Source organism: Fusarium vanettenii (assembly GCF_000151355.1).
Source record: "Fusarium vanettenii 77-13-4 chromosome 5 genomic scaffold NECHAsca_12_chr5_2_0, whole genome shotgun sequence".
Lineage (NCBI taxonomy): Eukaryota > Fungi > Ascomycota > Sordariomycetes > Hypocreales > Nectriaceae > Fusarium > Fusarium vanettenii.
Window position 1 is genome coordinate 1,002,491 of NW_003315872.1, and position 13,586 is coordinate 1,016,076.

At 52.8% G+C, this 13,586-nt stretch overlaps 6 protein-coding genes across 6 annotated transcripts; 3 read left to right on the forward strand and 3 right to left on the reverse strand.

The window, feature by feature from the left end:
- Positions 1-271: 271 nt before the first annotated feature.
- Positions 272-1,339, forward strand: NECHADRAFT_39866 (uncharacterized protein; the record flags this gene model as incomplete). The annotated part of the gene is made up of 1 exon (XM_003047978.1): positions 272-1,339. One exon carries the CDS (start codon positions 272-274, stop codon positions 1,337-1,339), a length of 1,068 nt encoding a protein of 355 aa, XP_003048024.1.
- Positions 1,340-1,716: 377 nt separating this feature from the next.
- On the forward strand, positions 1,717-2,417 carry NECHADRAFT_80134 (uncharacterized protein; the record flags this gene model as incomplete). The annotated part of the gene is made up of 2 exons (XM_003047979.1): positions 1,717-2,371; positions 2,407-2,417. 2 exons carry the CDS (start codon positions 1,717-1,719, stop codon positions 2,415-2,417), a joined length of 666 nt encoding a protein of 221 aa, XP_003048025.1.
- A 68-nt stretch (positions 2,418-2,485) lies between these two features.
- Positions 2,486-3,282, reverse strand: NECHADRAFT_80135 (uncharacterized protein; the record flags this gene model as incomplete). Its single annotated transcript, XM_003048187.1, has 2 exons — positions 2,486-3,170; positions 3,218-3,282. 2 exons carry the CDS (start codon positions 3,280-3,282, stop codon positions 2,486-2,488), a joined length of 750 nt encoding a protein of 249 aa, XP_003048233.1.
- Positions 3,283-3,885: 603 nt separating this feature from the next.
- NECHADRAFT_80136 (uncharacterized protein) lies at positions 3,886-4,902 on the reverse strand (the record flags this gene model as incomplete). The annotated part of the gene is made up of 1 exon (XM_003048188.1): positions 3,886-4,902. One exon carries the CDS (start codon positions 4,900-4,902, stop codon positions 3,886-3,888), a length of 1,017 nt encoding a protein of 338 aa, XP_003048234.1.
- Positions 4,903-6,025: 1,123 nt separating this feature from the next.
- NECHADRAFT_80137 (uncharacterized protein) lies at positions 6,026-7,171 on the reverse strand (the record flags this gene model as incomplete). The annotated part of the gene is made up of 1 exon (XM_003048189.1): positions 6,026-7,171. The coding sequence occupies one exon, from the start codon at positions 7,169-7,171 to the stop codon at positions 6,026-6,028; it is 1,146 nt and encodes a 381-aa protein (XP_003048235.1).
- A 4,387-nt stretch (positions 7,172-11,558) lies between these two features.
- NECHADRAFT_40195 (uncharacterized protein) lies at positions 11,559-13,489 on the forward strand (the record flags this gene model as incomplete). Its single annotated transcript, XM_003047980.1, has 2 exons — positions 11,559-13,227; positions 13,287-13,489. The coding sequence occupies 2 exons, from the start codon at positions 11,559-11,561 to the stop codon at positions 13,487-13,489; spliced, it is 1,872 nt and encodes a 623-aa protein (XP_003048026.1).
- Positions 13,490-13,586: the final 97 nt, after the last annotated feature.

The window sequence follows — 13,586 nt, forward strand, 5'->3', positions numbered from 1 at the left end:
ACGTCATGGCGGTGCAGGGAAGACGCGGGACCCTCGGGCCCACCCGAGAAGTTCCTGTGACTCTCTGGCTCTAGAACCACGCGCCAGGCCAGCGGGTACAAGGCACTTTCGGACGTTTCTTTCCCCACGTCCGGGTACATATTTCTAATTCACCCATCCACGACATGGATCTTCACAACTTCAACCTCGAACCTTCAACCCCAGGGTCGTTGGGTCGTTTCATCGCAGCGCACGAGTTATTGCAACTCTCCCACATCTCCCTACTCCCGCCATGGAGGCAGACCAGTCAAGCGACGACCTCGAACGCCAAGTCCTCCAAAGCACGCTCGAGGAGATAGCGACCACTCAAGAAGATGCCGTCGAATGCTGCGTCATCTGCCTCGAGGGCATCACCGAGGCCTGCGAGGTAGTCCCTTGCCAGCACCGAAACTTTGACTACCTGTGCCTCCTCAGTTGGCTCGAGCAGACGCCGAAATGCCCTCTTTGCAAGGCAACCATCTCTCAAGTTCGCCACGCCCTGGATGAGCCTGTGCCTAAGACCTACATCGTCCCGAAATCTTCTCCGAAGCCGCAGAGCCAGCGATCTGATGCGAGGCCATATTCCTTATACTCCGTTCGCAGGAATTTACCCCGGCGACGTCGGTATTCACGACCCCGCTATGAGACACCCCCGAACCCCTCGGACGAGATCGCAAGGCGCCGGGACGTTTACCGTTATAATCGCTACTCAAAGCATGTTGGATCGAACCGTCTTTCTCGTTACAGAGAGTTGACACCGGCGGCGTTCTGCGCAGATGCTGAGCTGGTGTCGCGCGCACGAATGTGGATTCGAAGAGAGCTTCAGGTCTTTTCGTTTCTTGCCCCCGATAACGAAGAGCCTCGACCTGGAGATGGCAATGCTAGGACTGCCGTGGACAGGCGGAGGGCGAACAATGCCGAGTTTCTCCTCGAGTACATCATTGCCGTGTTGAAGTCAGTCGACATTATGGGAAGTGCTGGTCAAGCCGAGAACATGATTTCGGAGTTTCTGGGACGAGACAGCACACGATTATTTTTGCATGAGCTGAGGGCTTGGTTACGGAGTCCTTTTACAAAACTTGCGGACTGGGATCGAGCTGTTCAGTATGACCAAGTTTCAGCGGGAAGCAGCCGCGGAAGTGAACCAGGGCCGGATGTTAGGCAAAGGCATCGTCAAGCCAATGCTGAACACGATAAGAATTTGGGTACTACTAGACGACATGGCGACTTTTATAGACCTCGTGGAGGGCGTTCACAAAGATCATCTTCACATAGACATGAACCTTATGATAGACGAAGGAGCGGAGTGGAGCGGAGTTGAGCGGAGGGCATGACTGGAGTTTGGATGAAAGATAGATATGATACCCAGGGAGCAAATCCCACCTGCATGAATAAGGCGAATCTCACTACGTATTCTACTTAAATGTTAGCCTAGTTGCTGCCCCTTTTCGCCTTGGACGCGTATTCCTCAATGGGCGGAACTCCGCCCGTTTAGTGAGGCTATTCATATTCCGCGACGGACTTTCCGGAGACAGGCTGTGATAGAAGGAAATTTAAATAGGCCCTGTTTTCATCTCGAGCCATCTCTAAACTACTCATTTCAATCATCTCTACTCTCAATCACATCCTTGATCACAGCAACGCCGCGTCAAACTTGCACTTACACCACAACTTACACACCAGCATTAAAGATTCACAATGCCCACCATCTCTATAACCGCCATCTCAGACCCCGTCTGTCCCTGGTGCTACATTGGTGCCATCCGTCTCACCCGCGCCATATCCCTCTACCGCAAGACCGTGTCCTCCAGCGATGTCGTAACCACATCGTGGCACGCGTACCAACTCGACCCTCACACCAAGACGCAGCCGATGCTCGAAAAGATGGCATCCAAAGTCGGCGAAGAAAAGGTACCCGAGTTCAAAGCACGACTAGGAGACATTGGGAAGCGCGAGGGTCTAATCTTTGACTTTGGGGGTACGATTGGGAATACTAGGGATGCGCATCGGTTGGAAAAGTTGGCAAAGACAAAGGATGAGGTGGATTTGCAGACGAGGGTTGCTCTGGAGGTGATGAAGATGTATTTTGAAGAGGGAAGCAATATCACGAGCATAGATGATCTTGTGAAGGCCGCTGGGAGGGCTGGTATTGATGAGGGTGAAGCGAGGGCTTGGTTGGAGAGTGATAATGGAGGGGAAGAGGTTGATGCTGAGGTGCTTGAGATGCAGAAGTTGGGTGTCAGGGGTGTGCCACGGTATATCATTAATGGCAAGTTTATGATCGATGGAGCTGAGGATGTGGGAATATTTCTGGAGCAGATGGTTCTGGCGAGGGAAGAGGCTCTCCGGGAAAGTCAGTAGACTGCATCATGTACATGTATCTTATAGACCAGGAATAGGCGGTGTTTGTGTCAACAACTTCATATCTCATAAGGGTATCATCTCATCTAATCTCACACCTCACACCTCACATCCTCATCAACCCACCCAGATCCTTCTCCATCTGTCTTAACCTCGCCTGTAGTTCCCTCTTCTTAACCTCCATCTGCCTCGCCTCCTCCTCCTCCCTCCTCAGATCCTCCTCCGTCCATACCTCACCCCCCTCTTCCTCCTCTTCCTCATCATCATCGCCGAGCCAGTCCCTGTCATCCAGCGTCGCCAGCTTCTCGGCTTGCTCGGCTACTCGTGCCTCGTAGTATGCCATCGTGTTCTTGCCGTGGGCTTGTTTGCTCTTCAACGCGGCGATGCGTTCCCTTGCGCCTGGTAGTTCGTACACGCCGCAGAGCTTCTCAGCCCCACGAAGAAGAACATTGACATCTACATCACCCTTGCGATCCATCTCCCCGCGACGCAGCTCCTCGTGCATCTGACCACCTAGTACGGCCGCTACAGCTGTCTGACGTCGAGGATGGCCTGCGCCGGCTCGTTGAGGAGGACCCGTAGTCACTTCTCCAGAAGCCACATTGAACACAGTCTGTCGCCTCCCCGTCGACTTTTTCGTTTCAGGCTCTGTAGGCTTGAGGGCTGTCGAGGGCGGGGGAGGCGGGGGTACAGAGAAGAGGGCGCGCTCGTGGGCTTCGGTGTCGCGGATGAGGGAGGTGATGTCGTGGTTGGAGAGAAGGGCGTTGGTGAAGATCTTTGGCCGAGGGAAGCTGTACATGGTTAGTAATGGTTCAAACTAGGAGTATTGAGAACCTACGGGAGGGAATCGATGCCTTGGCACGAGTAGCCAATCTGCTCGAGATGAGCTGAAATGAGGGACATGGTGGCTTGTTGTCGGATTCGGTGACAGGCCGTTTGGTTTCTCGGGTGCAAGTCTATGAGATTTGGGTTTGAAGTCGGGATTCAAGGCAACGGAATGTGCTCGAGCGGTGGAATAGATCCCTGAGAGAGGTTGTGATGGTTCGAGATGGTCGTGTTGATCTATGGTGGAGTTTCAAAACAATCAAGGTGGGCAGCTTGCTTATCGATAAGCACCCCTCCTTCACCGGCGTCGTCACTACACAATGCCCACTTATACCTGGCTTGGGCTTGGGCTTGGGCTTAGCTTAATCACAAACAATTAAACAAATAAACAATTGAAGACTAGATTGTATTGGTAAAATCCTCCAATCATTTGAACTAGTTTTATTGTAGTCATCGTGACAAGATCTGGCTGTGAAACTATTAGTTGTCATGTTGCCTGCATCAGTGCTGTGCTTATAAGTCTCTGTCAAGACCACCTCAATTGGTGACGCATTCTATTATAATTGATACAAAGTCCTGTTCTTGTTAATTATTACATGTTCATTCGAAAGGTATAGTTGGCCGTATATCATATCCCACATTCCGCGTATGTCCATCATCCTCAACAACACACAGCCGCGCTCAGTTCGCACCACCCTGAGGTTCAAGACAATCCAGTCTATAAAACGTCCACGATGCTCTGAAAACAGGTCTAAACTTGGCCTGCTCAAACGACCCTGACCACAGCTCACATAGCTGCTCCACAGGGTTGAATGCAAACATGGCACAGCCCTCGGTCTCTTTGCAGAACGCGTAGCAGCCCGCATAGTTGTCATAACCCGAAAATTTGCCAATCTTTGTTCCTGAAGAGTTTGTGTCGCCGTCGAGGCCCCATCCTGGCTTCGCGCAAGTATCCTTTCTATCGTTGGCAAGGCATGAAGTCGAATAGTAGTACCACTCAGCTCCGGGGGTGTTGTCGACGCCAATCTGCTCCAGCGTGCCCTTCCACGTTTCGCACTTGTTGCGTGTTGGGTTATACGCAAGAGTAGCGCAATCGCTCTGGGACTCGCATATGGCGAGACACTCATCGAGCGTCTTGTCGTCATATGCCTGGATCTTGACTTCTGCAAGTTTGTCATCCGAAAGGTCGTGGCCGGCACCGCCGAGGACTGCGCATTCTTCAGTGCGGATTGGTTCACTAGAGGTGGTTGTGGTTGAGATTTCTGTGCTGGAAGACTCGACAGTCGAAGACTCGGCTGTGGAGGTGGCACTTGTCAACATCTCTGTGGTTCCCGTGCTGGTCAAGGTCACAAATGTCGAGCTCGACACATCCGTTGAAGTCATCGTAGTGCCAGTAGAAGTCTCGGTAAAGGTCTCAGTTGACGATGTGACCAAACTCTCTGACGAAGACAAAGAAGTCTCGGAAGAAGAAGCCTCGAGAGCGGTGCTTGATGTAGCTGTCAAAGACGTTGTAATCTCAGCAGAAGTCTCAGTAGATGATGCCACCAACGTCTCCGAAGCGCTGAAAGAAGTCTCAGTTGAAGTAGCCGACGAGGTTAAACTTGAAGTTAGAGAGGCCTTGGGTATACAAGGACCAGCATTGGCGCCAATGGCGGTCAAAGCAACGAACGTAACGACAAGAGACTTGAACACAGCCATCTTGTCCAGTAAACGAGAGACAAAGAGTAGGAAGAGATGAGGGTTGTCAACCGCTCTCATTCCGTCTCTTCCTCTCATTATATGACCTCTCGCTTTGCCCACATTACCCCTGTTGATCTCCCAGCCAAGACATCTCCGTCTCCTGCACTATCGATCACTGCAGCTGCTTAGAACCAACAGAGCCTCGCAAACGAAATCGATAGTTCCTCAGGTCCCTCGGCCGAATCAAATTGGCACACGCCACCGGGCGTAACTAAGCTAAGAAGCTCCCGGGGGTGGCTGGACTAGTGAGCGTTTTCAAACACACCGTTCGACGGAGGGTGTGTGTGTGTGCAGACGATGCTATTGATGTTTTCTTTCTGTGGCAGAATGAATGCCCAGAGATAATGATGATAGTAGGAAAAGAAGAACCGAAAAAAAGCTCCCAAGTCTATCCGAGTCTAGAGTTGCTTTGATATAATAAAATGTCAAAGCGGCGTCTTTTCTTCAAACTGTCCGCCAATCTTGCACCCCTCCCCATGTAGGTTCTTCCGCATGCATGCATCTCCTTGCCTTGCCTTGCTGATCCCGTCGATCTTGTGGTTCATTCCGACAAGCAAGCAAACTATAGCTATCTCATGACAGTGGATGTAAAAAAGAAACGGTCTAATAGGTATCCAACGAAAATGCAGGGCCTTTGATCCTTAGGTACTATGTGTGGCCTGTGTCCCTGATGCTAACTTGAGCCTTTCCTTTCTATGCAAAATGTCCAACATCATTCTCGTATGTCTCGTCCTCCTTGATCCGATCCGTCGTCAGCCACGACCTGATTTTGTGTGAACGGACCATTCAAGCTGGGGTCCGAGGTGATTGGTGGCCGTTGCTCAACACCCCGGAGCGTCCGGGGATGAGCGACTGTCTAGGTAGAGTAGTAGTCCGATTCAGGCGGTGTCGTGCTCGTGGGTTGGTTTGTTTGTGGTGAATCGTTATCGTCGTCAGAGGTACCCCTGGTCGCCTCTCGTCTTGTCCTCGTAACATCGTTAATCGCCATGTCTTGCCTGCGGTGCAGTGCGGTGTGGCCGGGGTAGCGCATGACCGCCTCTGCTCTGCAGCTGACATGGTACTCGCGAGACTTTTCCGGTTCCTAGCTCGAGTTCGAGCTTGAGTCCATCTCCATAATCTCCATGGCCCAATAAGGTAGCTCTCGTGCGAGGTCCTGGCCGGGGATGTAGTCCTCCTCGCTCGAGTCAGGTTCCTCGAGCTCATCAATGCGCGCGGGGGGCGGGTCGTGGAATAGTAAGCTGGTTCGCTGCAGCTTTCTCCGCATGCGACGTGCGCTCGAGCCGACGTCGTTGACGTCTAATGCCTCACCGTCGTCGTCCGAGTCGCTGAGTTCGCTATGCGTGCGCTTTCCAAAGCTGCTGCCCATGCTCATGCGGCGGAACTTTCTGAGCTGCTCACGCCGCCTCAGGAATGCTGACTCCTCGTCAAATTCGTAGTCGCCATCCGCATCCGCAGCCTGTTCATTGTCTGAAGTCTCGTTGCTGCAGTTGAGGTTCTTGAAATCCTTGACCATGGTTTTGTGAGCCTTCCTGTGCCGTGATCTTGAGCGACTGCGGTTCGACTCAATCTCGGTAGGTTGCAGAACATCGAGTCCCTCACACTCAGGGTCCATCGGGTCAACATCCTCGAGAACAAAGTTGCAGTTGGCTGTGGCCGCGGTGGTGGCAGTGATATGTGAAGTCTCGGCCTCGTCTGTAGCACCGGACCTGTCAGAGTCAGAACCAGAGTCGGATTCTGAGTCGTCTGAGTCGCTAGAGCTTTCGGCATCATCAGAAACATCCATGTCAGACTCATCCGCCTCGGAAGCAGCAGCTGGCGCAGGACTGTTTGTTAAGCTGCGGATGCTTGGGCTCCCCGATTCATCGTCATCATCGTCGTCTGAGTCGTCTTCGCTGCTATCGTCGAGCATATCAGACGAGGAAGATGAGCGAGGACTCAACTGCTCAGGGCCCAGGTGGGGCTGGTAGCTAAACTGGTGACCATTTCCAACAGGCTTGATGTTGGGATCCGTATCAAGAGGCTCAAAATAACCATGAAAGTCAGGCTGGCGCCGAGGTTTAAGACTGATCTTGCGGGAAAAGGGCGGCGATGTGGTGGGGGTCTCTGGTGGCGAGTTCGGGTCGGCGGCGGTGAGTTGTTGTTGGTCCTCAGGCTGAGTTTGAACTTGAACCTCAGCGACCTTGAGGTTTGGCGTAGCGGGCCGCCGCCGGACGTTTTTTCTCGGCATGCTGGTTGACTGAGCGACTCAAAGACAAAAAAACGTATATAATTTTGGTAGGGCGAGTTGAAGGCAGGTATTGGTGCAAGTGGCGGCGTCCACCACCTGACAACCGACGGCCGTTAGGTGTGTTCGGTAGAGAAAAGGACAAGCCCGAATCCGAGACCAGACCAGACCGTCGGCGGGATCTTATCAATCGAGTCCCTTTGGTTGGCGTGGATGTGGGGTAAAGTGAGCCCAAGCCGATCCGGAAGTAAATAAATAGTGATTTAATAATGGCCGGTAGGAGGATGAGGTACCGGTCTCGAGTATTGGATGAGAGGGAGAGAGGGAAGAGGATAAGAAGGAGACAAAAAAACGGCAGAAAAAAACCTGCAGCCTTTTGCTGTGCTGTGCTTTGCTGGACTGGGCTGGGCTGGGCTGGCTGGGCTGGCCTGCTCTGCTGCTGCAGTCTGGCTGGCTGGCTACTGCTGGCTCTGCTAGGATACTACGCGGGGCTGCCAACAGAGCATCGCAGGATGCAATGCACCCAAGTGGCCAAGTCCCAAGTGGGAGTGAGTGGGATTGATTGGGAGCGAGCGAGGGTGAGGGGGAGGGGGTGGTCGATTGGGTTCGATTGGGCCAGTGCTGAGCGGGCTTTTTTGGGGGGCGTTTTTGGGCCCTCTTGCGCTGGGCTGGCACTGGACTGGACTGGCAGCAGTGGAGGGCAGCGAGGGGGGGTAGAAGAGATATCGAAGGAGTAGAGAAAAAAAAGTATCAAGGCCCTTGTTCGTAGGTTGGGCCTTGTCTGGTCCCGTCTTGTTGGAACCGATGAAACAAAACGGTAAAGAATCAGTGGCAGTCAGTCAGTCAGTGACAGGACAGCACCAATGGCGACGGGAATAATGATACGAGTGGCAGTGACAGTGGCGATGACGATGGGATGCTCGTTGCGAGACAACACCAGATGGCGGCAGCAGTAGTGACAACAGTAGTAGTCAGGGAGTCAAGACCCAGAGGAGAAATCTCCAACACGGAGAGGATGATATTCGGCTTGTGTTTGGGGTCATGATAGTGTCTCGAAAAATGAGAGAGGGTGCCGATGTTTGGATCGAGCACTCTTCGCTTGGCGGGGTGGATGACAAGAGTCTCGTCTCTCGGAGAGATCTTGTCGGTTCCGCTTATCGTCGATTGAATTGAAACGTTTCTTTGCCTACTGCGATGGGATGGACCTGGACCCCAAAAACGATGTGGGCGCCCTTCCTTGTACTTGGCAGGGTCTTGTCTTGTCTTGTTCGTCGACAAGATGAAACGGTCGACAAGAGGGGAAAAAAGAGGTTGTTGATTCCTTGTATCTTTTTTGTCCTTCACTTGGAGGGGATCAAGTGAAGATGACAAAAAAAAAGAGGGAAAAGGAAAGAGAAGAACCGACAAGAGAAAAAAGAGGAGGGGAAGAAGAAAAAAAGAAATGCAAGTAAGATGGATGGCGAGCGAGCAACGGACGGAGGGGAACGGAGGGGAAGCGGCTTGATAGGCCCCGCAGCGTCCAAGAAACTTGAACAAGAGCAGTAGAGTAAAAGTACAGACAGTACCGCAATGGTACTGCAATGGTACTCGACGGTCCAGATCTTGGCCCGGAGTGGACGACGGCGGGCGATTCTTTCTTAAAAAAGGATTGGACTGGTGATGGCGATGATGCGACCACCAGATGACCTGCCTGAGCAATCTATTTGGCAGAGCAACCACCACACACTCACTTGCGTTGCGTTGCGTCGTCGGGTCGGGGATGGATGAGGCGAGCGGGCGGACAAGGCGAAGCAGACTAACAGTAATGCCTCAACCCAGAGAGGAAGAATAACAAGAACGGGACTGGACGGTATGGGATGCTATCTCCTGCTGGCCTGTTCCTTGAGGTCAAAAAAGAGAAACTGGCACGAGGGAGCTCCAACTGCAAGGAAGGCCCTGTCTCTGAGGCTCAGCCCTTTTCTGATTCGGGTTTGGGGCGGGCCTGGCGACGCCGACTGATGTGATGATTGACAAGGCGTGAGAAAGCACTTGTTGCACCTTCTCGCTCTGTTCTGTCTGCGGGACGGGAGAGAGTGGAGGAGACGTAGCGCCGTGACCGGGGCCGGGTTCGGGTCTGCAATGTGAAAAAGAGGAGGTTGGGCGCCGCGCTCCAAGTGGATTCTTTCTGTCTCGTCCGGTGGAGAGAAGATGGGGATAGCTTCGGCGGGATGTCTCACTGACGTGAGGGGGGGGGAGGGACTTTTTTTAGAGAACGATTGGGGGGGGATGGGTGGGTGATTCAGATCGAATGTCTTGGGACGAGAGATTCAAGGTTGTGTGCGTCTGTCAGTATTTGACAGGCCTGCGATGAAATCTCACGTGCTTTTTGTATGGATCGGAGGAAGGTGATCGGGATTTTGAGGAGACGGGAGGCAAACCGAATGTCTCTGGTATCACTCGGGCAGGTTTTATGCGTACGATGGATGGATATTACAGCTGTTGATGGGGGAGGGGCTTGTGACAGCCAACTGAGGTACAGTATCTGTAAGGTGGATAGATATGGATTGGATGGATCAATGTGAAAATCGAGTCTCGTCGACTCGATTGATTGATGGTATCTCGAAAGATGAGAGATGGAGGTTCTCGACTTCTCACGCACAAACAAGGCGCCCTCGCTTTTATATCCCATCCCACCACCACACATCTACCACAGGAAAACTTCGGTAATTCAACCAATATTGAATCACAGAAAGAAAAACGAGGCCAGCTAGCTCTTGTGTTTCTTTCGTCTGGAATGCAGGAAAAAATCATAGACATTATGGGCCGGCCCGCTGTAAATCCCCTTGCCCACGTCCAACAAGTCTCACTCTCGTGGATATCAGTGGTCGAAGCCTTTGTGTGATGGGATGGGCATGCCAGCGCAGACGCGGCTCGGCCAAGGATTCCTGGAGATGTGGAAGCGAGTGGGACACAAGATTCAAGCCCTTGCAGAAGGATCCCACAGAAGATATCTTGATAGATTTTTTTTATTTCTCAATTATTCAATGGAATAATGAGCAGCAGAAAAAACATCTCTCTAAGCGCCCTCGTGGACCAACCCATTGGCGCCGCTGGGGGATGGAGAGGAGGGGGGCATCACCGTCTTCAGCGCTTGGGCAGCAATGCTGAGGGCTTCCTGGGCTTTTTTTTCACACTCCCCACACATGAAATGTCGACTAACAACTAAAACAACCGAATTCGAGGGTGACATGGTTAGATTTAGTCTCTTGACACGTTGTTTTGTATGACTCTTTTCTTATCCGCAGAATGGAGCACATTAGGCGCCGTGAATGTCAAAGAAGAGCCCAACAGCCAAAACGCAGGTAATTAGAACGCAGAGCCGTTTTTCGCAAATGCAAGAATGGGATGTCTGCGTTGAAGGGTTTCGTCTGAGCTGGCAGGGCACACACTCAAACAAACACACGAATAAGAGGCTGCTACATATGCCATCCCTACTTCTTGTGATGCTTCCATCTCAACACCAAGCAAGCATGCAAGTAGACGGAAGGGTCCCACGAATGTACATCTTTTGAAAAACACCTTACCCAAAGAGCTAATTAAGAAAAATGTACCGTCTGCGGATCGCTACGGTACCAATACCCATTCTGCGGTACCGAGGCGTTGTTCCCCCCCAACGGTGCCCCCCCCCCCCCCAGTCAATCGTCATCACGCAGCAGCTGCTGCGTCTGGAATCCCAGCAGAGCTGACGGAATGGCATGGTTATCTCGCAGATGCGAACGCGCGCTGCCTATCGCGAGGACACACGTCTGATGCCATCATTGTGTAGCAGCCACTTCAACTATTGTGCGTGAGGCCAGCCCTAGGGTTTTTTGGTGGTGCGTGGTGCGAGGAGAGCTAAAAACTCTCGGTTATCGTTTTTTCAGCTTGGGGATGCAGACTGACGAGAGACTGATGAGGTTGTACTTGATGCTATGCTATGAGAGATGGCCTCGGCACAGATGCTTGACGGGTTGCCGAATTCACTCAAGCCTTGATCTACGTACCCGAATACCTGTGCTACTGGAAAAGGCAATGATGGATGGCATCGCAATGCCTGGTTCTGAAAAGATTGCTTTAATAAAACTCCTCTACTGTAATAAATAACGTTATGAGATATGCCGTATCGCCTGCGTCGAAAAAATGACAAGATCGCCGTCCCCCGTGGCCGAGCCGGAGAGCGGAGCCAAACAAGCCCGGCCTGCCCCGCTTCCCCGATAAGCACCGGCGCCGATGAAACTCTAGCCGCTGAAACAACATGCATTTCAATCATCACAAACACTTGCATCTCCCACCCCACACGCCACCAATTCCACAATGGTAAGTTGAACACTCAGAACATATTCAAAAAAAAATCATTGCGCAATTATTTAACATGTCACTTTTTCAGGCTCCAGATCCAAAACCTCCAGGTCGCAAACGCGGCCGCCCTCCAAACGCGACAAAGCCGACCACGAGCGCGTCGCAGGATCGTCCCGACGAGTACGAAGCCGACGTCGAGGAAGCTGCGCGTCCAAAGCAGCGAGGACGACCTAAGAAGAGCGCCGATACCGTCGAACAGTCGCCGCCACAGGAGGAGGCTCCTAAAAGGAAGCGCGGTCGGCCGTCTCTAGACTCAAAAGATGGCGACGCGACGGCAGAAGCGCAACCCAAGCGCAAACGCGGTCGGCCTTCGCTCGAGAAACAACGGGATGAGGAGGATGTGGTAGAGGACGCGCTGAAACCGAAACGAGGGAGGCGTTCGAAGCCCACTGAGGAACAGCAGGAGGAGCAGCCAGATGAGGATGAGGCTGTAGAGAACGCAGAGAAGACAAAGCGACGCAGGGGCGCAAAACCCACCGAGGAGGAACAACAGAACGAGGAAGAAGTGGTAGAGAATGCTGGGAAGAAGAAACGAGGCAAGCGCGCGAAACCTACCGAGGAAGAGCAGCAACAAGACGAAGACGAAGCTACCGAAGGCACAAAGAAGCAGAAGCGAAAGGCGCGCGCAAAGGCGACAGAGGACGAACAGCCCGAGGAGGAACAACAACAACCACGCAAGCGAGGCCGCAAGGCAGCTCAGCAACAAGAGCCAGAACCCGAAGAAGCAGAACCCGCGCCCAAGAAGAGACGTCGACGCGAAGCGCCTGCTGAAGAGGAACCCGAGGAAGAGCAGACTGTTCGACGAGGTCCGCGAAACTCTTTACGCGACCTTGGTGCTGACAGTGTTCATAACAAGGGCGCCGAGGGAACCAAGTCGAAGAAGAAGAAGGGTCGAGCATCAGGTACACGAGAAGAGGAAGCGGAGAATCATCAAGATGAAGCACAACCAAAGAAACGCGGTCGACGGAAGGGATCGAGGCCATCAGCAGAAAATGCAGAAGCCGCCAAGGAACAGGAGCAACAAGATAACGGCAACAAACGTCGTCGTCGTACTAGCAAAGAAGCCGCCTCCTCTTCAGATGAAGAACTTCCATCACCGCCAAAGCCATATCCTCACATCGCCCCCTACACCCGCACCATCAAATCCTCAACCATCGCCGCAAAATGGACACCTCTCACAGGCGCATCCCTTCCCGCCGCCTCATCCATCCTCACCCTCGCCCACCAACCCATCCTCCAACGCACATCATCAACCCGAAATCGCAGAACCCACGCCTCAGCAGCCCTCCACCTCGTCTCGCGTCGCATAGAGCGCAAGCTCGCCCGTGGTCTCCCCTTCCCACCCGCCTCTTCATCCGGCGGCGCACGCATAGGGAGACGAAGAGGAGCAGACGCTGATGGTGGACGTGCCCTCGAGCTGGACTTTGAAGCCGTACTAGACGGGAAGACAGCGTTGGAGAGACAGCTCGTGCCGGCAAAGCATGCGGTTGAGCTGCTCCGGGCTGAAAAGGCTAGGATGGAGCAAGAGTTGGAGGATGACTATGAAAAATTGCGCAAGCTGGAAGCCGACGCGAGGGCGCAGACGAGAGAGCGAAAGGATTTATATCGCAAAGCTCATGTGTTGGCGCCTACATCGCAACCTCTACCGAAAGACCCAGACAACACCATCACAACAGATGACCGTGACTCTTCAAGCAGTCTCAAGGCAAGTTCATTCCTTTTCTGCAATCACTAAAATCAGAGTCTAATATAATACAGCATCTCATCGATACACCTCTTGAACCGCTGGCTCTTCAACTTGCCGGTCATGTTGAGAGCATACGCGGTAACCTCCAGCAGGCTGATGGAGTTGCACCTCAGCTCGCACGCACAAAGGCAGCTTTGCAAGATGTGTTGCATCGGTACTTGGACAGTGGAGCTTACGAGCAGGTCCTTTTGGGATAGGTTTTGTGTGAATTATGTATGTAATGATGAACTGGACTGTCCTCGGTATGGGGCGAGGAGTGATGTGGCGTTTGGGGTTATGACTTGGATGGGCTCT